General features: G+C 32.9%; 3 protein-coding genes across 3 annotated transcripts in view; 2 read left to right on the forward strand and 1 right to left on the reverse strand.

Moving 5' to 3' along the window:
* LOC113512145 (uncharacterized) overlaps positions 1–11071 on the forward strand; it is a 51841-nt gene extending 40770 nt beyond the window's left edge. Inside the window, exons 3-10 of the mRNA XM_026895950.3 lie at positions 542–2476; positions 2589–2870; positions 3715–4018; positions 5104–5391; positions 6232–6403; positions 7747–7955; positions 8585–8772; positions 9198–11071. Coding sequence (XP_026751751.1) covers positions 543–2476; positions 2589–2870; positions 3715–4018; positions 5104–5391; positions 6232–6403; positions 7747–7955; positions 8585–8772; positions 9198–9471 — 3651 coding nt within the window. The 5' untranslated portion in view covers position 542 and the 3' untranslated portion in view covers positions 9472–11071. The remainder of the gene's footprint in view (positions 1–541; positions 2477–2588; positions 2871–3714; positions 4019–5103; positions 5392–6231; positions 6404–7746; positions 7956–8584; positions 8773–9197) is intronic.
* Positions 11058–13598, reverse strand: LOC113512146 (MIT domain-containing protein 1-like). The gene is made up of 4 exons (XM_026895951.3): positions 13338–13598; positions 13009–13247; positions 12199–12398; positions 11058–11885 (listed from the first exon to the last, which is right to left on the reverse strand). The coding sequence occupies exons 1-4, from the start codon at positions 13462–13464 to the stop codon at positions 11723–11725; spliced, it is 729 nt and encodes a 242-aa protein (XP_026751752.1). The 5' UTR covers positions 13465–13598; the 3' UTR covers positions 11058–11722.
* Positions 13599–13777: 179 nt separating this feature from the next.
* Positions 13778–22138, forward strand: LOC113512087 (DNA-directed RNA polymerase III subunit RPC3). The gene is made up of 11 exons (XM_026895859.3): positions 13778–14266; positions 14382–14506; positions 14886–15015; positions 15650–15851; positions 16381–16473; positions 16753–16920; positions 17743–17896; positions 18630–18750; positions 19030–19101; positions 20317–20484; positions 21463–22138. The coding sequence occupies exons 1-11, from the start codon at positions 14120–14122 to the stop codon at positions 21595–21597; spliced, it is 1515 nt and encodes a 504-aa protein (XP_026751660.1). The 5' UTR covers positions 13778–14119; the 3' UTR covers positions 21598–22138.
* The last annotated feature ends 1965 nt before the right edge of the window (positions 22139–24103 follow it).

Here is a 24103-nt window from a genome sequence, read left to right on the forward strand (position 1 = left end):
ACATCCTTAATTACTTGTATGGTTTCGATAAATTTAGAAGAGTTGAGTTGACTTATAGACGTTTTAAGTTATTTTTTATGGTATATAAAACGAGGGGAGACAAACAAAATCACAGTCGATGAATGAATACCCTTGCACTCGACTATGCACAATGGTTCTGCAACGGTTTTTAACATCTGCCCGTGAATGCTAGATTGATGGAGTCATACAATTATTATATATTATTTGCTACAGACGTAGTGTATCATTAAGAACTGATAATTTTATTGTAGATCCTTTATTTTTATCCTTTTACGCTACTGAATTTTAAATTATCATAAATCATTGTATCAAACTCCCATGACGATAAACAAAAAATAAACGTAGGTACAAATAATGACCTTAGAAGCCGTGGTGGTCACGCATCGTCACCTCCCAAACTATAGTCTTTATAATGTACCAAGAAATTACGTCATTTGTCTAGTGATCATTAAACTTATAGTGTTAAGTACGTTTTTGTTCCCACGAGTCATTTACCTATCAATTCATTGTTCTTTTGCAGGATGTCGAACTTCCAACGAACGCGCAGCAAAGTTTGGTGGGAAGACTCGCAACCTAACATCGGAAATATTGGCAGTCCAGTTGCACAACCTGCTTGGAAACAAAACAATAGATTAGAAGAACAGGAGTGGGAACCGCAGCTACCTCACTGGATAGCCAATCAGCCCGAACAACAAAGGAACAATAGTGCAGATAACATTGCGCAGCCGAACAATGCACAGATAAACCAATGGCCACTGCGTCACGGAAGCCCCGGAAGTCATAAAAGTCAAGACTCCGGTTTCTCAGATTCAGATAGCTCTCCACCACCTTCACAGTATTATCAATCTCCTGATAACAATGATTCCAAAAACAAATCATCAAGTAGCGCTGACTCAAATAATAATCAAAATATAACAGTAAAACAAGTCATTCCAAATACACCGCAAGGAAAGGATGTAGTTGATAATGTTAAAATGCCTAGCAAGACTGTCACTCCTACGCCAATGCCTCGTAACAGAAGTAGTAGTGTCATACAAACTCCGTACGATTTACAGAAATATTATGAGATTCATCGAGATGAGGAACATATGGAATTGTTAAAAGATAAAGATACTGATAATTTGAATACATCACAAAAACATTCCACAATAAATAAAATAAATAATGAAAAGTCTAATGTGGATAAAAATTTAAAACCCATTTTACCTAAAATTGATAATGCTAAATGTAATGTCAAAACAGAAAATAATATAGAGAAAAAAGTCACATCACCTAACAATAAAAGTAATAAAGAAAATACGCCCAACAAAAGTGCAATACATAATGATACCAAAGATGTTCCTGTTAAAAATATAAGCGTCATAAGTCCATCCAAAAAATATCCAGTTAAATCATTTATATCGAGCACACAAAGCGACAGTACCAAATTAAGTAAAGTAGCAAAAGTTAAAGATTTAGAAACTGGTAAGAATAAGTTAGACGAAAGTCTAGAATACATCAAATTGTCAGATAATAATGAAATAGCTGTTAATAACCAACCACGAGTACGAACACCTATATCTAATGTTTCATACATTCCAACTGAAAGAATATCTAACACTAGATCCGATTATAATAGAAGCATATCAAATGAATATAATGTTTCAATTACAACTACACCGAAATTTCAAAGAAATCGTTTGAATAAATCATTGAACTTTGAAGCACAGCGGCTTGATCAACAAATACTGGACATACAAGATGGTTACCATTCACTGGGATACATCGATGAAGATGAACTATGTACAGAGGAAAGTCAATATAGTCACAGTGAAATACATAAACCCAGTAAAGCTATACTCGGTAAAAATATTATGGATAGTCTTAATTTAAAACCTACTAAGAAAGCGGGTCCAAAAGCAAAACAGCGCATGGGAACGAAGGCAGATAAAGCTAAAGATCTGTTTAGACTTTTAGGAAAGAAAGAGAAACCAAGTGTTGTTGAGGAAAATGCGGGTGGCATTTTAGATGGAAGTCGAGTACCTTCCCTGGGACTTCCACGATCTTATGAGCAAAACTCTTGGGTTGTAGTTGGATACCCTGAAAAGGAAATGTTAATACCTCATTATAATGAAAGATTTGTGGGTATAGAAAGCGATAATGAGTTAAGAGCTAAAGATGGTTGTCAAGATGACGTAAACGGATTTAAAAATAGAAGAGTTACACCACCACCACAATTTCAGGATAAACAGAAGACCCCATATGAGACCGACTCTAAAAACGATAAAGATTTAACGCATGATTCTAAAAGAGAAAAGTTAAAAGATGATCTAAATTTTGACGATGTCCAATTAAATTTAGCATGTACGTCAACACCAAAAATGTTAGCACCTCATGAGTTTATGAATAGCCAGATTCCAAAGAGCATTAAGAAAAATGCTCCTAGGGTAAATTTATTTGCTGATGAAAAGAGCGGGTGAGTGTAATAAATAAAATTGCTGCACTAGTTGATTTTATATAATACAATCATGTTTGAATTCTGAAAATTTTTTCGTAACTGATAATTAGTAGTATGTTATTTTTTGCAGGTTGGTATTAAATAATCAGAATGAGATACTGTACAGAGAAAGGAGTATAGACCAAACTACACTGGAGAGACTCTGCGATAGAAAGCCTGAACCAGTCCAATATTGGCTTTGTGATCTGGTGGGATCGAGTGAAAACGAATGCATGACAACACTTCAAAGTAAACCTTTAGGCGCCGAAATGAAGGCTATGGTATCTGCCAGCTCAGCTACCATCACTGGCAACATCAAGAAAGTGCAAACACATGGACAAATAATTGTTCATCAGTACAGTGACGTCATCAGGTAAAACTCATATAGATTTCCAATAGATAGTTATCAAAGAATTATAATAATATAATACATAATATCTCTTTAGCATATTAGTGTAATGAATACTGAAATCTTGAACAGTTTCCCTCATAAAAATAGTGTTCCTAAATCTCCCTATGCAAATCGTTTACTAAATTCGGACACTTTTGAGATCACCATTAGTTTTTGAAGGTAAGACAAGCAAAAAATGTTCTCGAGTGGCAACACTAAAGAACATTTCCTGCTGATCACGATTATTCGTTCAAGCTAAGAATGCCGTTTCATTTTCCTAAACGAATCCTTTCTTCTTGATACATTATGGATACGAAACATTCTCATTTCGAATACTTAATGCTTCAACTCCGAGCATTAAGAAAAACTGAACTCTAGCTCTCTAAAGTCCACTGAGCAACTTATAGTTTTCTCATACAAGAAATATGAGATATAATGATAGATATATGACAGGAAGGAATACATAACATCCTGTGGTTTCTTTTAATCTCAATGTAAAAAAACACAATTTTTAATAATTATTAATTATAGTAAATTTATTATAAGAAATAATTATAATTAATGATTTCAACACTTACATTATTTATGTTTAGAAATTAACGAGTACTTTCAAATTTAAGTTCAATGATAGATATTAAATTTCAATTTTTGTGCATAATATTTTTAATGAATAGCAGTCAATCCCAATAACCTTTGCTGGATTACATACTTCCATACGAATATTTTGAAACGTTGCACAACCTTAATAAACGTGACGGGTTTATGTAAATTAGATAAAAGCATTCAGCGATCTCTGCTAATAAATTAATGCATTTCATAATTGCAGGCAAATAGAATCGGACAAGCCGAGCGAAGAGCAAATCTGTTTACTTGTGGCTAATATCAACGAGTTTGTATTAGCACACAGCATCACATTAAATACTAAGCCTCCAGGGGAGACGCCAGAGCGATGGGACAAAATTAAGAAGTCTCTAGAACTTTATCTCAGGAAGTTAATTGACATAGGCGAAGACGTTAAGATAGAACTGAATGAGAGTCATCCTGAGTGGAATTTGGTTCAGAGACATTTGGATACTTTGATTGGGATCTTTATGGAGACGGCCAAAGCTGTTTTGGTTCAACAGATGAAGGTAAATGTTGGCATAAAAATTATAATGTACTTAAACAAATATGTTAACTACTTACTTTAAACGTAGATTGCATTCTGCGTAACAGTCAGTAAGCATACACTGTTAACGAATTTTATCATAAATTTAAATCTACTCAAGTTTTTATGTTAGTCAAAATATGTAGTTGGTCACGGAATCTTTTTTAATAATATATATCGCTGTTAGTATTTTTATCTTCTGTAATCTATCTCAAATATCATATTCACTGTAACAATAAATGTAATAGATATAGTATTGTGAAAATGATTGCAAACATTCATCATATTTTCAATTTTTTTGTAACTTCTCCGCCCACAAACACATGTCCACCTACACTCATTTATTTTATATGAGCTATACATAAGCTCGTCAGATTCAAATCATGGAGCAAGTATGAACAAACATAAAATATGTACTATGGATTATATATAGTATAAAATAATCAAGAACCTAATTGCAAACCGCCTGTATAACGGATTGTTTTATTCTGAAGAACTTTCAACTCACACCTTTCACCATCGCAATGCTCATCATCGGCTGAGAATCTATCCTCACACTTTAGAAAAGAAGGGTGGTTGCGTGAATTTCAGAGCAGCTTTCTTCAACGCTTAGGTTGTAGAATGATCTTTCTGTAAAGGCTTGCCCTAGAGACTACAGCATGGGCTTCTTCGAAGAGAGCGTATTAAGGTATCTCAAAGGTCGGCAACGCGCGCGTGACATCTCTGGTGTTACAGGCATTCATAGACTACACGGTAACCCCGTTTACCATCAGACGAGCCGTATGCTTGTTTGCCACCATAGTAGTATAGAGAAAAAAAAGAATAATGAAATTGTATTATCCTTACTACTTACTGACGTTATAAATGTGAAAGTGTGTTTGTTTGTTTGGTTTAATGAATCGTTATGTAATTTGGTATTACATATACTATTATGGGCGGAAAAGGATATTTTTAAAAGGCTATTTTTTATCTCAATCAGAGAACATATCCCGGTCACATTAACACAATAACGGATTGAGTTGACAACAAAAACTAAAATCATTAATAAACAAATGCATTTTTCCACAGACTTTAGTGTCGATAATCGAAGAGCCACCGTCTGACATGATCCTTAAGAGCACACTGACCTCTATAGGACACTTGGCGATGCTAAGCGACAGCACAGAGAGTTCACTCCACGAGAGGTGTGCTAAAATAATCAAGAATATAACGGACCTGCCATTTGTTGACTGCGGGGTGCCCAGGGCCTTACTCACTGCTATTATTGAGAGCAACAAGAGTTCCATTAAAGCGTTATCCTTGAGGGCACTGGCTACTGTATGTGTTACAGCCGATGCTGTCAAGCAATTTGAAGAGGTAAGTTAATGTAGGCTGCAGTTTAAATATTAAAAGGAACAATTTTATAAAACTGTGTCTAAAGGCGTATTAGATTTTGTATGACCTTCTACCAATATGTGATATGTATACGTTACATTCTATTAATGCCCCACTGCTGGACACAGGTGGACTCCTTATTTAAGAAAGAAAGGTCTACTATTACCATGTCAGTGTCAGGGTATTTTTAATGGGTACGGCAACCTCGCCTACAATGTGAGTATACTTTGGCGGGGCATCAGTGATACATGATAGGTGAGGATGAAAACAGGTCAATCCCATTATGACGAATTTCAGGACTAAGAACAATGATTTCCTGGGGGTGCCGCGTGGATCTTGACCTGATTTAAAAATTTTATTGCTAGCAAGCATTGCTAGGGGTTCAAAAAATACCCCATTACAATATCCCTTTGTTCCCTAGTCTCAGGGTATAACATATTGATTTTTAATTTGGCTTTTTTTCTGAACCTATTGCTTTATTCTAGTCACCTCTAAAAATGTCCTGAGGAAGAAAAGAAATGGTGACAATTATATATTTTTATTCCGATGTCGTCAAAAAGAATAATAAATATTAAATTTATTCAGTGTGTGACATAAAGTCACATAACAACTGAATAGATAAGTAGATTTCTTAAACAAAAACAAATAACTGTAGAGTTAATTCAAGTTGATAAGTTTGAGTTTTCAACTTTTTTTTTTAATGATAATTATTTTAAACAATTTAAAAAAAATCTTTTATAGGTATAGTATTAAAATAGTTTATAGAAAATAGGTTACATATTTTTGTACTTAGTGTAAGTTTTAATTAAATACTTATTTCAGGGCGGTGGTATAGAAATTCTATCAGATATCCTTTCTGATAGATCAAACCCGGAGCCTCAGATGCGCGAGGCGATTACAGTGCTCACACAGATCACGGCGCCATGGCTCAGGGGCCATTACGATCTCACGCAGCTCCACGTGTATTTAGACACCATAGTCAACAATATTACTGGTGAGTTAGTTGTATGACATTGTAAAATTTATGAACGATTTAATAAAAAAAAAATTAAAAAAATAACCTTAAGATCGTTTATACCTCTAGTGCCATCTATAGGAGAATAGTTAAATTACAATTAGAAATGCAGCTTCTATATTACGAACACTATAAACTGTTTAACAATAAAATTATTTTTGTTAGTAAAAACTTTATATCTTCTAGATTAGAAATGATATAACTTTTATATAAATCGTAGATAACTTTAAGTAAAAAATTACACAATAAAATTTAAGATTAAACAGCTATTTTTAACTTTGTGTTTAATAGTTTTGTTGCCATCTATCGGTAGATAGTTTAACTATTATTTTATTTTCACTACTAAAATTAATATTTCCTATATCAAATTAATTCAATAAAAATTCTATTGTCAATCGATTCTAAATACGAAAAGTATTTTACAGGAATATAATTGTATACTACTTATGGTATTCATAATGTCAATGAGTTGTTAGTGCAGCACCATTGAGCCATAATGTTAAAATGAATTGAGCCATATTGATATATAAGAAGACCCGCGTATTATTCGAATAATCTTGACTAGAATTTTCATTTATTAACTGAAACAATTGAGTTAGCATTTTTTTATGAATAATTAAGTCTGTACTGCGGCATAATAATAACGGATTTAATTTATATGTTTCTTATACATTCTGGAGCAAAGTTTATTTGTAAATTTATATAGTAACTTCAATCCCAGGATTCAATACTGGACATGTTGAATTATTATGAATAATTATAATATTAAAAAAATATGTTCCTAATTATTAAGAAAAAAATATTGTTTTCTACGGGGCACCACATAGTTTAATCATATACCTTAAAAATTATTGCACAATTATTAAATATAATTTAAGGATCGGTATCAAGGTTTGAATATTAAATAATAACTCGAAATTTCTAAATTAGTAACTTTTATTTATGTATAATCATCATCTTCCTACCCTTATCTCAATTTATTATTTGGGGTTGGTGTAAAATGGTTTTATTCATATTACAAAAGGATTTGGCTTATAGTTTTACGACCGGTCGCCTGCCTGACGTCAACCCTCTTTGGGAATGTATTTATTGGTGGATTCCGCCACCAACGACTTGAAGGAAAGGATTAAAAAAAAAAAGGAAGGGAACATTGGAAATACGTAAAGGAAATTAGTAAATGAGAGGAATAAGGAACTTATGTGGAAAAGGAAAGGGGGCACATTGCAGTGGCTCGGGGGGCCGGGTCGTATATCCGTATGCCCTTATTTTAGAATCGGACAGATAATTTTATGTATAATAATTAATAATTATTGTATTTTTAGGTATTCTGACCCGTACCGAATGCTGTCAGTTACTGCTACTCTGCACGGCGTGCCTCGTCAACCTAGTTCGAGAATTGGAACTAGAGAAGAAAGAAGATGACGACACCGACAAATCCGATATAGTGGAAGTATTAACAAAGCACCGTACTGTGGAGCGAGTATTGGACGCTGTGAAGCGACGAGGACCGAACATCTCTGTATTTTTACAGGTAAAAAATATTGTGTACAATTCAAATATGAATTACAATAAAATAGGCAAACAAAAAATATTAAAGAAAACTGAAATACAGTATATATAGGCCAATTGTTGTAATTTGTTATGTGTGCCTTATTAAATAAAATAAGTAAATAAATAAATTGCATGGCACGACATGTTGCAAAACAGCGCGTAATGTTGCCAGCGTGCTATAATTTGCTCAACATATTGCAAATCCTTGCTCAACGTTACGCGTTATTTGAACAACAAACACACAAGGCAAGCAATATTCAAGACAACAGGAGTTTTATATTATTATATAGAGAAATAAAAGAAAGTCATGTGAGGTAGCGGTTGTATTTTTTTGTTTCATACCTCATAACTCCGTCATTTATAAACCGATTTAGATAATACTTTTTTTTCTAAAAGAATGTGCTTTTAGATTAGTTCCACAAAAATTTTAATTTAAAAATAAAACAAACTAGTTTTTTTTACTATGTCGTCGGCTTTTTTTTTAACATAATCTAAAATTATACAAAATTGTAGTAATCATAAGGCAGTGTCTAATAAGTAAAAATTAATACCTACAATGAACAGTAGTATTTATGTAAATTATTCTACAATTTCATACTCATTGTACAGGAGCAAACAGCGTCCTTCCTGGCGTCACTGTCTCGCATCCCGCGGTGCATGCTGTCGCTATCACAGCTGGCGGCGGCGGCGCTGGTACGGTTCGCGCGTTGCCCGCCTGCGCCCGCGCACGCGCCACGTGACGCAGAGCTGCGTGCGCAGGCGCGGCTGCACTGCCATGCCGCCGAGGCCATGTCTAGGTAGGTTTTTTTAAAATGATAATAGTAACCTAACCTGCGCTATCGGTATAGGTGTGGCCCTAGCACATAAATGACGCTATCATCTTACCTACTTTTCTATCTCCAATTTATCATTTTAAATATATTATATTTCTAAAGTATATACTTGCTGTGTAGGATCTATGCTATGATATTATTAAAAAGCCTATATAACCACAATTAAAATCTGCTACAAACCAATCAACATGGCCTTATTTCTGTTGGACATTTGAAATTTTACATTGGTTATCAAGAATTGTGTGTGATAGTCATAGTGTAATCTGTAGTTCATATCTATAGGGGGGATAGTTACCACTTTGCCTCAAATGGACCTTTAGTTTATCATTCTATTTCTATATTATACTAATAAAAATTACAAAAGTATTAACAATTTTATTTTATTGCAGGCTATCAGTGGTCCCAGAAGTGGCCCAACAAATAGTCCAGCTAGAGGGCGTTCCGCATCTTACCCGGCTGGTTAGAATGCAGCGAACACGCCCTGGTCACCTGGATGTCAACCCGGATCAGATCCTGATACATTGCCTCAAGGCACTGAGGACTATCCACAAATACTACCCTGAGGCCTTTGAAGGATATCAAAAAGACGTAGACGAAATGATCCGACCACATCTCATGGAATCCCTCATGCTCTTCTCTGCTAAGCAAGAAAGTTACGTTTAAATCATTACAATTATTTCTAAATTTGAGAAATACCAAAAAGTTTAAATATAATGTAACTACTTATATAACCTCTTGACCTTTATCTTGCATAGATATACTCGTATGCAAAAAAGTGTAATAAAATTGCTCTTGAATAATTCTTAGATATATAATTGGAAAGTATTATAAAAAAGACTGGACAGATGGCGAATTTACTTGTACATAATCTCTAAAAATTGACGTAGACTAAATTGTCATGATTTAAATTACTTTTGGATACAAACATTTTTTAAAATCAAACTGTAATTGTATTTTTTTTTTTTGTTTTTTGCCAATTATCTATGTAACAATAGATGCTTTCATTACTAATTCTTGGGTAATATTATTTACCATAATCTGATTGCCATAAAATCCTTTTTTAAATTATGTAGTACTAATAAAATTGTATAAAATTATTACAGCTAAACTATTTGCTATGTAAATACGCTTTACAACTCAGGTAATGTTGACACTGGGGCCGACTCTGAGGCACATTTCTTTAACCTATTTCTGAACGTTACATTTTAATTTATAATTTCACGAAATTATTGTTTTTTGAACCACCGTAAACTAATATTATAATAATTTTGACCTTAATCAATTAAAAAATTAGTTTATACTGGTTGTTAAAGATGTCACTGTAATATTAAATTGAAATTTTATATTTACAAATAGGTTCAGAGAAATGGCACCACAGAATCGACCCCACTGGTACATAATTTATTTTATGTTAAATTAACGAGAGTTCTAGAATTAGCTCTACACTTCAGAGGCCATACTTGTTGACTAGTCTTCAAATTACTTTGCTGTAGGCGACGTCTATTTTTGATTAGATATAAAATCACTGTGCTATTTAAGTGATCGTTGTAAATACTTTCTAGGACACCTATTAGTTTAGAACAGAATTATATCCCATATTTAGCTGTTATAAATAAAAATATTCAAGAAGATCACCATAACACATGTATTATAAATAAATATTGTGTTCTTAAGTCTCTAATGTGAATTGTAGAACAATTGCGAGTACACTGATAAATCCGTTAGAGGCGCCATTAAATTATTCAATACAAATTGTCGACGTAAACGCTCTTGCAGTACTGACTTAAATCATTGTAAACTCGTATATTATTTAAATTATTTCATTTATCTCTGTATTAAAATGACTGCTGAAAAGTATACTCTGATTTTTTCAAGAAAAATGAAGTTGTTGTATATAAATAGAGTAGAATCATTAAACGGAGATAGATATTTATTTATATATATATATCCAACTCTCATTATCCATGTAATATCTACTACAATCGATATTTTTAAACCATACTATAATTATGTATTTCTCTTTTAATACATTTATTATTTCTTTTATATATATCATTTATCTGTCAAATATATACTCATCTACTTAATACTTATTTAAGGGTATATTATCGATACCACCATGTTTAGTTTTAACCACTTTGTATACTTTAGTTATATACCTTGTATACTTTACACAAACACTGTAAAGAAATTATGATATAGGCGAGCAGTCCTCATATTGTTATCTGTTTATAAAATAAAGTATATATTCAACATTACAAAATATTTGTTTGATTTTAAAGCTATCTTCCTCTTAATTAACATATTTGATATATTATGAACACTTAAAGGAAAATGTGCAATTTTAAATTTTTTTATCATGTGACTGAACTAATAATTTCATAAATTCATTCAGTTGAATGAATGAATCCAATTATTGAAAATGAATACTTAACAACTTAAATGATGTATTAATGATAAGTGAAGATCCTGAGTGATGGCAAATGGCGTAGTGTAATCATGTAACAATCTAAGTATAATCACTGTTGCTACATAAATTTAGATCATTTTTTGAGGAAGCTTTAAGACAAAGTGTTGTATGAACAAAGCCTAAGCTATTTTACATGTTTATTATAATTAAAGTTGAGTAGTAAAATTCCCAATTAAAATTAAAACACTTCACGAAGACATCATAATATGAAGGCACTTCCGTTTCAGTAAAGCAAAACAAATGCTTTTAATAATATACATATAAAAAATCAACTATGATTTTTTTCTACTATACCATTATCTCTTTTCCAAACTAGTAACAGTAAAACAGTGTGGTTAAATTCGTTAAAGTATATTTAGTCACAGGATACAAAAATTTTTTACAATACAATTTTGGTATATACCTGCTTGTCTTACAAACTAAACAAAACTGCTATATGTCATTTCATCCATATGATTGCTTAACATTTTTAGAATGCACAATATCAACAGTAGTTTCGTGGCACTGTCTTAAATCCATATCATACATACCAAGGCAAAATTTGTTCTCAGGCGCTTTAAAGAAATCTAAACCTCTTCCTATTTTTATTATCCAACCAGAACTTAGACTGTAAATAATAAATAAGCACTACATGGATGATCAAGAAATCATTAACAATAGAAATAAAAAACCATGAGTCCAAAAATATCCAAAATTTTAACAAGATATATCAAATTAGTGTAAAAAAATATATAACATAGTTAAGAAAGTAGACAATGTCTATTGTACAAAAATTAGTAGAAATAAAAGAGAAAGTTTTCAGCCTTTAAAAATCGCACAATAACTTTTAAAGAGAGAGGTCAAGTTAGAATTAAATTAAAAAAATCCCCCCTCTTAAGTAATTAATGGATATCTCCAAAAAGTAATACCCTAATACTTACGTGATTTGTCTATCATGAAGAGTTTCAGAGTATTTGACAATAAGCTTAACTCTATACCTTAAAAGGTCATTAGCTAAATTACTGAACCACTGCCTTTGATCAGTCTCAGATTTGCTATCCTTGGATGTCAATAATTCTATATGCCTCAAATTTGAGCATGATCTCACCAACAACTCACATAAACGAAGGAAATTTTGACACTAGAAACAAAATTGTTAAATTATATATTAACATTATAACAGATAATAATCTGATTTTGATTATGTATAATAATATTATAAAGAAGAAAGATTTGTTTGTTTTTAATGGATAAATTCAAAACTACTTAACTGATTTTTAAAAAATCTTTTACCTATAGAAAACTCAATTGTTTCTCTGAGAAAACTCAACAGCGAGGCCTAGTCACTAGTTTCAAATAACCTGACAACTGAAACTGTATTAGTATGTAAAGATTCTGCATGCATCTGTTACACAACATGCAATGCTATTAAACTTTACTCTAGATAAATGAACTATAATAATATATAAAATGACATACTTAATCCCTCAGAGCACTATATTATTTTAGAGAGATACGAGTGATAAATTTAACTAACTTCACCTCAGAATCTCACATCACACAATTTAAATAATTGTATATAGTGAAATTTTAAAAGAATGTTGAAAGTTATGGAATAAACTCCCAGCTAATGTGCACAGCCTATATATGTGTGTTTGCCAGGTTTGTGAAATAAAAAATTGTTAGGAACCACAATAGTAATAGAGATAACTTGAAATTGTCATCTATAACAGTTGACACAAAATACAGACCTGATGGAAACTCCTAATATAAGGGTCCTCCACAACAACATAATGAACCTCGTCATCAAGGAACCTACCAAACAGTGTCTTATAACTGTGACCAGTTGAATTATTCTCTATATGCACTTGTTCATGAAACTGGCCCGCTTCCTTCTGCTGTAATATGAGTTTCTTTATTGCTTCTGCTCTGTTCATATATTCCTCTACTTTCTTTCTCAGATAACTCCTAACAGATTCATCATTTTCACCTATAAAGAATTCACAGTTTAATTCAGACATTTATAAATTATTACTATTATTTTTTATACATTCTTTTGACACTTAGTTAAAATACAAACTTTTTATTTTATCTACCAGTATTTGAAGACCTTCTTGATAACAAACTAGAGCCTCAGTGTAACGTTTCTTCGTGTCTAACTCCACACCTCTTTTAATTATATTTATTGCAGCACTTTCAATATTCATTTTTAAAGACAATAAATTTATTATAATTACAAATTAGTTTATAAAGATGTGAAAAGAAATAAATAAATAAAGATTTATATTATAGATGTTATAGTTTGTTCCATTAACAACGGCTGTCAAATCTTGACAAAAAAATTATTTTGACAAGATTGAACAAAACTGCACAGATAGGTAGCAACAGGTAATGACCTAATTTAAAAAATTGATGAAATATTCGTGCAAAAGGAATACAGTCGTATCAGTGAACAAAGATAGCTATTTTACAAAGATAGCTATTTACTTTATCAGTATACTAGATGTTATCACGAAATAAACGTAATGGCTAGTTTATAATTTATTATAGTATTTAAAAATCACTGATAATGATAGCATTTCTATTTGTTTTTAGTTTCTTTTTATAAAATAACAATTCAAATAAGTGATTAAAAAAAACCAATTCGTAGGACATGTAAACGTCAAAATATCGATATAATACTCAACAACGGTATCTATAAACACGCGTAAACAAAATCATGCAATGGAAATGACATATAACCTAAATTTTTTATTTACACATTTTCTTTTAAAAATAAAAATAAAAATCCCTAAATATACTTATATCTAATATGTATAAAAATTGTTAATATAGCTGTATATAAAGAATCAAAAACTAGCAATGTCTCACCAATTAGGGAGAGTCGTTTCAGAGATCTTACATCGATATTTTGGTGAAATTGTTCAACAAGTTGGTAAAGATCTATTTACGTATGGTAGTAAACCTATTTCTATGATTGTGAAGACTACAGGACTTCCTCGCGCACAGGTACGTACTTATCTTCTAGTTTTTTTAAGCCTTTCATTGACCGATTATTTCTTTTTAATGTTCTATAAAATAAAATGGTTAATCATATTTTAAATATAATGTACACTTTTTTCAGGTTGTGGAAAGTCTACGGACATTATTAAAATTTCATCTGGCTACATTTGAACCCTCATCTAATGAAGTTAATGCAGATTATAAACTTATCCCTGATAATGTTCTTCTGTTGATTAGATATCCAAGGTATAGGAACGTCTTTTTAATACATTCATGAAATATTTTTTTTATGTGTCTATGTACAATATGTTTACAATATATAAAATCATAGTCAAGCCAATTCTTTAATACATTTTCTCTGATTAATTTAAAAAAATTCCTATATCATCCATGTGATGGATTTTTGTATTTTCCCATAGGCATAAGGTATTTTGCCACACTAAAAAGTATTCTACATGTTGATTAAAAAGTATTCTTCATGTTAAATTATTACCACAAAAATATTAATCAAAATTTGTCCTGTATTTTTTATGTAATTTATGCACAGACAGTTAAGTTACTTTATGTATATAGGTAGCAATAATCAAACTGCATTCATGTAAGTCATTAACAATATTTGCCACAGATATCTACTTCAGATGAAAAGTAAATATGGTAGTGAAGCAGAGCTTCTGATAGAAGAATTGCTTCAGCAGGCAACCTGTAGTGCCACTATACTTTTAGTTACCATAGCAAAGAAATATAAAGATGATGAGGCAAGTACCAAATTTAGAATTTTATGAAAACAAGTTTGCTTAATTCGATTTGGGTTATTGGTATTCTGTTCTCTTAGTGTCTATCTACTCCTTATTGTTGTTAGACTGTGTTTTGGTTAATATTTTTTAATAATAATATTTTTTAATTAAGGAAAACAGGAATTTGAAGAGAACAATGATCTGTGATCATAGTTGATCTATAAGAGTAAATAAATACTTATCAAATGTAAATAAATAATTAAAGGCCTTGTTTACATTTTGGCTATAACCAAGAACCAGTACTTACTTCTAATTTATTATTATTTATTTAATCAAAATAATTCTATTAAAAAAAAATAATAAATGCTATACAATATAAACAACAATATAATAATTAAGTACTTACATTTATACATTCCTTCTTTCACTTCTCCTTTTTATTAAATAGTAATAAATAAATAAATATATTTTTATTTAAATAAATTTAATTATAAGCATTTTGTCAGCCAGTTCAATATTCAATTTGAGCTGAGAAAAACAGGCAAGAATTTTGAGTTCACAAAAAAACTGTGACTATCACAAATTTATATTATGATTTCTATAAAATCCAATAAGTGCTTATTTTAATATGATATTCTTATTTAATATTTTTCAGGTTAAAAATATAACAATGTCAAAGTTGAAAGATACATTCATTAGCCTGGCAACGGCTGGGTACATACAGCAGGCACCTGTGGAAGAAGTCAAAGAGGGCTGTGAGATACCAACATTGGTGCCGGTGGCCACAATTGTTCCAGAGCTTGACACTAGACATCTACTGCATGCTATGACTATGGATATATCTGAAATTACTGACAGTGAGTAAGCAATTTATTTTAAAAACACACAGTACCTAATGTGCTGTGTACAATTTAGATTTCCAAACACACTAATCAAAGTACATGTAAATACTAGTAACAATAATAATAAATTTTTATACATCATAGTAACATACATCTCTGTACAATATAGTGACACACTTTATTTCTATATGAGTAACTGTATCTTTTTGCTCTAGTGTAGCCCTGGTTTTCCTATGAATAAATAAATAAATATCTTACAACTCTAAGAATTAAATCATGACTATTAGACATAGTTCAGTGCAAAAGAGACCTTATTTGGTTTTTTAAATTGTTTTTGGACCATCTGGGTAGCAGAGGATAAACTCTTATTAGTGACACAGTATGAGACATTGCAAATATCCAAAGAAAAGGTAAATTTTGCAAGTGAACTCGACATTCCACACTGTATACAAATATTTACATTATTTTAATAGCATTCCTTTCCAGATACCAATATCTCTCTCCCTTGATTTATTTATTGAATTAATCAGAAACAATATTACAGATGTATATTGGGAGGTGAATTATGATAGGTTCCACTTGGACTTCAGGGATGAGATAATGATCAAAGCTGTCACACGTCGCATAGACGAAAACGGTAAGTTACTGGTATTTGATTTGAGTGAACTTTTGGAATAAAATTTCTATTTGAAACGTCTATTTGAATTAAAAATTATTAAGCATAGATGAAAATGGAGTGGAGACCAGACAATCTGAATGGGCATGGTCAACCTGAGGGGAGGGGTCCCTCTAAACACGCCAATGGTAATTAGTCTAACACTAACAGTCCTTTCCCTCCCATTCTCAGCGATCCCACTCATGCAATTATTTCATTGTGATTGGCTGATAATGATGATTTATTTGTGTAATATTCTAGCGGGAGAAATGTTGCAACACCTACTCAGACTGATGTACTTAACATCAGCACCGTGGGCTCCGGAATCGAACCCCACACCAGTGCTTGAGCTCCGTGAATGTTGTCAACGAGTGGCCGCCGAGAAGCCTCATTTGAATCAACACTTTGATCAGTATCTCAAGGTTTTAGGTAAGTCTTTAACATCTTTCTGCCTTTATCCCAATTTTATTTTAATTTAGTATTCCTTTACACACTCGTGTAGAACTGTATTCTTTAGTACTAATAAGTTAATCAATGTAGTGTACATACATTTCAAGCAAATAAACAATTACATTTCATTATATAAATTCATATATATTAACCAACAACTGGAATTCAGGACAGCACAATGGTTTCCAGGGGGACCACGTGGATCACGGGGTCTACCTGGTAGGGTATATTGTTAGCAATGGGACTGGTAGCCCACATTACTAAGAAACCCCCCCCCCCCCCCCATAGGGTGAGTAAGCTAGAGCCTAAGGCGGTAGATTCGGTATTGAAATTAATGCAATTTAATTCACAATTCAGTTTGAATTGTAGAAATTAGTTAAATTAGAGTAGCTTAATAGCGGCAAAAGTATATATCTGTCACTGCATATCATAACTTTTGATGCGTGTTTCTTGGCACCCCTTGGACATCATCTGCTCAACGGATGTCAGTCAACCTCGCTAAGGCCCTATAGACCATCGATTCTTAAAACGGGTTCTGTAAAAAAGTCACCAGTATTCGAATTTGTAACCGTTAGATAAGGGGTTCCATAAAATAAAAGATGTTTGATGGGCGTGTCGTTATCTTAAAAGTTTAAAATCCCCTGCTCTAGACAAGTGGCATGCGAATTTATTGATGGAATCGACATCGCCAGCGAGTCTCTCCGTCACTAGCGAAGTCGATTCCATCGATGAATTTGCATGCCACTTGTCTGGAGGGCAAGGTCGGTACCGATGAAGACTGAAATTGTGACCTGCGTGTAGAGGAGAACGGTGCCGGGTTCGTGCGACGCTGCGGCGAGGCGGGCGGCGGTCAGTACATGGTGCGGCCGCGCCAAGCTGCGCACGCGCTGCTCCTGTGTACGCTCGAGCACTGCGTCACCGAGCGGCTCGGCTCCAACGCCGCCCGGATATTTAGGTATTTAACTTTTTTTATAGTTCAAAATGACCACATTGCACCTGATAGCAGGTGAACTCTACTTCTTACTAATATTATAAATGTGAAAGTGGGTTTGTTTGTTTCTAACCTCTTGTCGCGTACACAGCTTAACCAGTCACTTTAAAATTTGATATATGCTTCTTATATGGGATGGTGAAAGACAAAGGCTACTTTTTATCCTTGTCATTGAATATATCTTGTGCCTTTTAAAAAAAAGATTGAATGTAACGTCAGTCATCAATTAGGACCTTTTTGTTACGTCATCATTATTTCGCTTGAAAAAAAAAAGATACAGCGATTAGTTTAACAACTTGTCAGCAAGGGTTTTTTTTAATGGGTGATAATAGTATGGTGGTAACCCGTCTGCGCTATCAGTTTACAAAAGCGGGACACCAGTGATGGATGACTAATGAGGATGAAAGCAGGTCAGTTAGCCCATCCTGACGAATTCTACTAGAATTAGCCACGATAGTTCCCAGGGGGAACCATGCGTGGAGGTTGACCTGATAGGGTATATTGTTAGTAATGAGGCTATTTGACCCCATTACTATGTCAGCAAGGGTGGGCTTGTAATGTAATGTAATGTAAGAAAGACTCTGTTTTCCGCACTTAGCCTCTCATTTGGGCCGTTGTAAGGGTGGGCTTATCTCTCTCTCTCTCTCGCGAGATCTCTTCCAGCCAACTCAATGCAGTGTTTATTTCTCTGTTTCAGGTTAATAAATAGTAAAAAATATATAGAGGAGGATGACATACAGAAGCACGCGATGTTGCCCAACAAGGAGTGCAAGGAGCTCACATACAAGTTACTTGAAGAACACTTCATCAGCGTACAGGTTGGTAAATTGCATCATTTTTAGAGCACAATATTTTTTATCCCTTTTTGGCTGATTACGATTTTATATAGAACGTATAAATTCCAGCCTATAATAGGTAACCCATCTTGCAATGAATGTGTCCAAATTTTTCCTTTCTTTATACTATTAGGTTTTGTTACAGGTTTCAAAACTTTGAATAAAGTATATATATATATATATATATATATATATATATATATATATATATATATTTAATATTAATATTTGATTTTAATTTTTCTTAACCAATTTTTATAGCCGATGAGAAAAGCAGCATCAGCGGGTGGCCTGGCAAAAGCAATATATTTATACCACATAAATTTACATGAGGTGAGTGCGAGTACAATGAATGTAAAATACTTCATTTATATTTATTTGCATTGCATAATGTTCCAATAGATGTCAAGTGTTGTCATATTATTGTGGTGAGCATTATGAATTTTGTTAGGGGCAGCAAGTAACAACTGATGAGAGATGAAAAATAAAATAAAAAATCTATCAAGGCAATATTTTTTATAAATAAGTATTTAGAAGACTTTAATATTATTAATGTGCCACCTCCCCTTACTTAGTAATACAGATAGATAGATAGATATTCTTTATTGTTTCCTCCAAAAGATTACAACAATAACAATAACATAAACAATTACAAGAAATAATCACAATGACAAAACAATGGGCGACTTTATCGCTAAAAGCGTTCTCTTCCAGGCAACCTTTTGAATGGAAAGGAGTAATTATAAACTGTATGATTGGAAGCACTATATTATTACTAAATATGGAGACTAATATATCCTTTCAAGTCGACTTTCACGCGGTTCCAGGAGGAACTAATGCGGTTAAACATTGTTAAATTTATCATGATGGGCCAACTGACCTATATCCTCACCTATCATCCTTCGAGTGTATACCGATGGCGCTGGTGGGATCACTATTTCATTTTCACCCATTTATAAAACAGGTTATAAGGTTTGCTCCACATTCATCGTATCTTCGATAGTTTAAATACCTACTAGCGCGAGCAATCAACGCAGACCATCAGCCAAATGTGGCGCAACACATAAGAGTAGATGCAATACGTTATTGCCCATCTTCCGTCCACCGAAGATCGGCGTATTTAAGACCGAACACTTGTTACGAACGAGTAATCAAATTTCCGTTTAGTGTATACAATTTAATCTATTGGTATTTCAACGCGGATGATCGGCGACCGTAGATCGGCGATCGGTGTACTCGTAATGTAGTGTTTTTTTTTTAATAGATGAAAATGGAATGGTAACCTCGCTCGCGCTATCAGTATACTCCGACAAGGCACCAGTGGAAGATGATAGGTAAGAATGAATGCAAGTCAGTTGGCCCACCATGATGATTTCGACTAACCATGATTGTTTCCAGGGGGAACCGCGTGGAAGTCGACCTGAGACGGTCAGTTGCTAGCAACGGGGCTATTAAACCTCATTACTAACAATCCCTTTCCCCCCCGTAATGTAGTGTTCGTCCAAGGTAAAGTACTTCTAAAATAAATGTGTGTGTGCGTACGCGCAGGTGGCGCACACGGCGGCGGAGCTGTGCTACCGCGCGCTGCACAACGTGTGCCGGCGCGCCGCGCACGAGCGCCGCCGCCACGCGCGCCTGCTCGACAAGCAGCGCCGCGTGCGCACCATCGTGCACGGCATGCGCCTGCGCGGCGAGCCGCAGCCCAACATAGACGACGTTAGTCACCTCACAGATACCTCACTTACCTTCATGTAATCACTACCGGTGTGACTTGCATGTAGTTTGGTCGAGAAAGCTCGATTATTTTTGGGACCATCCGAAATCCAAAAAATTTCTCAAATCGGTTAATATATATTATAAACAAAAAGTGGAATATTTTTTCTTCATAATATTAATTTAGACAAAATATTCGATTATTAAAATTTTGACCATAGAAATCAGCCATCAGCCCATGCAGACAACAGAATCTATCGGAAGACACGTTATAGCTACCACACGTTTGAGGTAAAACGAGGAACCGATATCCGGCGTCTTGTTATTTTACATATGAACGCTAGCGAAAGTATATCTATTGTTACTTTCATTTGCCACATTTTTAGGTGCGCTGGACAATATAAATACATTAATAGAGAAAAAATACAAAAGTCGTATGCTTGGTTACTGCTGTTCCACTTCTGTATCTGCGACGATGTGATGACGACGACATGTGTACTGAATTGAAAGAATGGGATATGACAATGTATTTACAAAGTATGGGACATTTCACAACAACAGTTTGTAGATACAATTGGCGTCACAGTGTATATCCATAATGTGGTTCACATCTATAAGTAACGGTTACCACTTTGTATGAAATAAACCGTAAACTCGTTTCCATTCCAAATTTCTATGTTAAAAGTCACTAGCACAAATGAATGGACATGTCGGTAGGGGCCTCCCTAAACGAAAACATGTCGACCAAATAGGCGGCGTGTTGAAGAAGGGCCAAATTAAAAGTGCTCGTTACCGGCGAGCGTGTATGGATTTATGAATATGGGGGAAGTGAAAGAGGTCTGTTTGAATTGAAGCATTTGGCGTTCTATTGTTTCTGCCTACCCTAATGGGAGACAGGCGTGACAAGTATGTATCAAAAGCCACTTGTAAACGTGCGTTTAAAGCAAGTAATTTCAATGTAACCTTAATAATTTTTCACAGGTAGAGGAAACCCTTACGCCGCCTGAGCTAGCTGTACTGACAAGCGTCGAAAAACGTCTAAAACAACTCAGCGCGGCCGAGTTGGAGCTCGATCGAACGCTGTTTATATTAAAATGGTATTTTATGTACCCATAAAGAAATATTATACAGTTTAGCTGCAGTAAAAGTTTAAAAGGGAGACGCCTCTAACAGGAATGCTCTGTACTGGTCTATTGTAACAGACGGGAAAATAAATTATTAATACCTTACCCTCATATTCATGATAGACCTTCTACAAACTTAGCTGTTAGTATTTTTTAAATTAGGAATTTAACTAAAAAAAGAAAATAAAACGTTTGACGTTTTATAAATAAAGAGGTTATTTTCCCGCCGTTATAATATTTTTTTTTATTAATATCTGGCTTCCAGTGATTATTTGTTATGTTGTAATATGATGGCGCCATCTTCGCACTACTTTGTGTAAGCTTCTCTATTATTATAATAGTTTGTACTGAACATTAACGAAAATGTTTGTATTATATATATGATGTAAATGTTTTATATCTGTAAATATGTGTATGACAATGTTATATGTTATTCTATTTAATACTTCTTGTTGCAATCTACCTTATATGTAATATTTAAACTATTTGTATCAAATAAAACGCAAGATACATTCTTAAAATTTTATTTGACCCCATTGAAACTCAATAGCCATTCAAACAATTTACAACCTATTAGTGTCGATGGAATAATTTGTTAATTATAAAATAATTTCAATTATCTACACAAACAGCCGCATGATGACACGAAATCACCAAAATTATAAAAAATGTATACTAATTCTTAAAACATCAACGCAATTACATTTGCGTAATATAATGACGTTACTATAAAGAATTTGTTGGTAATAATAAATATTTACAAAAGGTAAAATCATTAGCAACCTTTTAATGGAGTGTTCTATATGTAAAATTGGATATTTTCCAAAAAAACACGAGTCGAAAGACGACTAAGTTTCCCTTAGTAACGTAACATGTCTAAATGTTATTTTTGGACTGATGTTTATTCTGTAATAATATTCAGTTTCACATTTAGGATACCCCTTTAATAGTATGATATTTATTTTTTACATTAAAAAACAATAGCCGAAAATTTATTCATTTGAAATAAAAATATTAAAAAAAAGCAGAAAATATTACGAGAACAATACCCGCCACTAATCAGGAAATCATCTGAAATGTTAAGTAATCAACATCATTATAATCATTAATGAATATTAACAAGTATATAGTTTATGTACGTAGTTAAACACCTGTTATACAGTGACACCTAATATTTAGTACAGACCGTTGCATGAGTAGACGGTGATCTCATTTGACTTGAGAATTTATTCGAGTATTTTTACAAAAAGATAGAAGTAATTTATTTCACGATAAAATTTTTGTTTGTTTTCTCATTTTTGGTGAAATTCTACAACTAAACATTCTAAACTAAACTAAACATAAATTGAGTGTCCTTTAAAATTTCGTTGTTTAATACTGTTAATGGGCTTTACGTATGATTTTTTAATACTTTAGTTTCATAACTATTAAACGAAATCAACAACAGTTATGGTGTCAAGAGGAAACCTCCAGAAAAACAAAAATAACAATATTAAACCACAGATCCTTAAAATATGGACATGTTAGTAATATTACATACTCATCCTTTCGTAAATCTTTCTTCACGATTGATTGTTTTTTTTTTTTAAATATATTTCTTCCTGGCCCATAGTCATTTCTGCTTTTCGATGTATCCATAGACAAATGTAATATGTCATAGAAAATAGATTCATTAGATTTCAGATTAAGACGACAATGAAAAAGACTATGTACTTATGGTTTTGATGTTTCAATCATATTTAGCTATTTGCCATTTTAGCAGCTTACTATACAAAAGCATTAAAATTTTATATACAATTTTAAAAGTCGTAAAATTTATTTCTATTCGCATATACAAGTCCAGTTCACGCAACGGTCGTAAAGATACCCACTTCAAGCTAGTTATAGACTATTTAATTCGTCTAAATTAAAAAGTTATTGAATATTTACACAATGGTATTCGTCAAGGCTTGATGTCGCTCGCCGTAGCTGGTCGTCTTCATTTAATTCCACGTCTCCAATGATAAAGCTTTGTTTCCACTACGTTCATTCCATACTGTTTAGCTGAAAATTGCCTGAATTGCACTTATTAACTATTTCGACAAGATAACCAGCCGTCAGAATTCTTGTTTAAATCGAGTTTAGACCAGTAAAATTTCCATTTGTTTTGATTACTCAGCAATGATACGGTGTAGTGGAAACGAGGCTTGAGAGATTACGCAAACGGGTGACTTACTTATGGAGTACATTTGTCCGTCAAAATTGATCATTAAATCTTTACTGCATAAATCGCAAGAGATAAAATAATCATCCCTCGTGAGTAGAAGTAGTAAAAAGCAGATGTTTATTCTACTACTAAGGGCTAATGTTAAACATAGTTTTATTTTTAAAGTATTTGTTAGCACTGTATAGTTAGATATTTTTATTTTAAAAACATTATACAATTTTAATTATTGAAAAATATTAACATATTTTTAAAAGCTTAAAACACTAAAGCCTAACTGCGGTTGCCAACCCGC

Source organism: Galleria mellonella, unplaced genomic scaffold, assembly GCF_026898425.1.
Source record: "Galleria mellonella isolate WM207_F2 unplaced genomic scaffold, CSIRO_AGI_GalMel_v1 utg184, whole genome shotgun sequence".
Classification (NCBI taxonomy): Eukaryota; Metazoa; Arthropoda; class Insecta; order Lepidoptera; family Pyralidae; genus Galleria; species Galleria mellonella.

Bases quoted from the DNA above. Each gene is read 5' to 3' on its own strand.
- LOC113512146 (XM_026895951.3), bottom strand. From the start codon at position 13,464: ATGAATATTGAAAGTGCTGCAATAAATATAATTAAAAGAGGTGTGGAG. The intron at 13,248-13,337 runs GTTTGTATTTTA...AATTCTTTATAG, and splicing joins ACTGGTAGATAAAATAAAAA to GTGAAAATGATGAATCTGTT. The intron at 11,886-12,198 runs GTAAGTATTAGG...TATTATTTACAG, and splicing joins CTTCATGATAGACAAATCAC to TCTAAGTTCTGGTTGGATAA.
- LOC113512087 (XM_026895859.3), top strand. From the start codon at position 14,120: ATGTCTCACCAATTAGGGAGAGTCGTTTCAGAGATCTTACATCGATAT. The intron at 15,852-16,380 runs GTGAGTAAGCAA...ACAATATTACAG, and splicing joins TATATCTGAAATTACTGACA to ATGTATATTGGGAGGTGAAT. The intron at 20,485-21,462 runs GTTAGTCACCTC...AATTTTTCACAG, and splicing joins CGCAGCCCAACATAGACGAC to GTAGAGGAAACCCTTACGCC.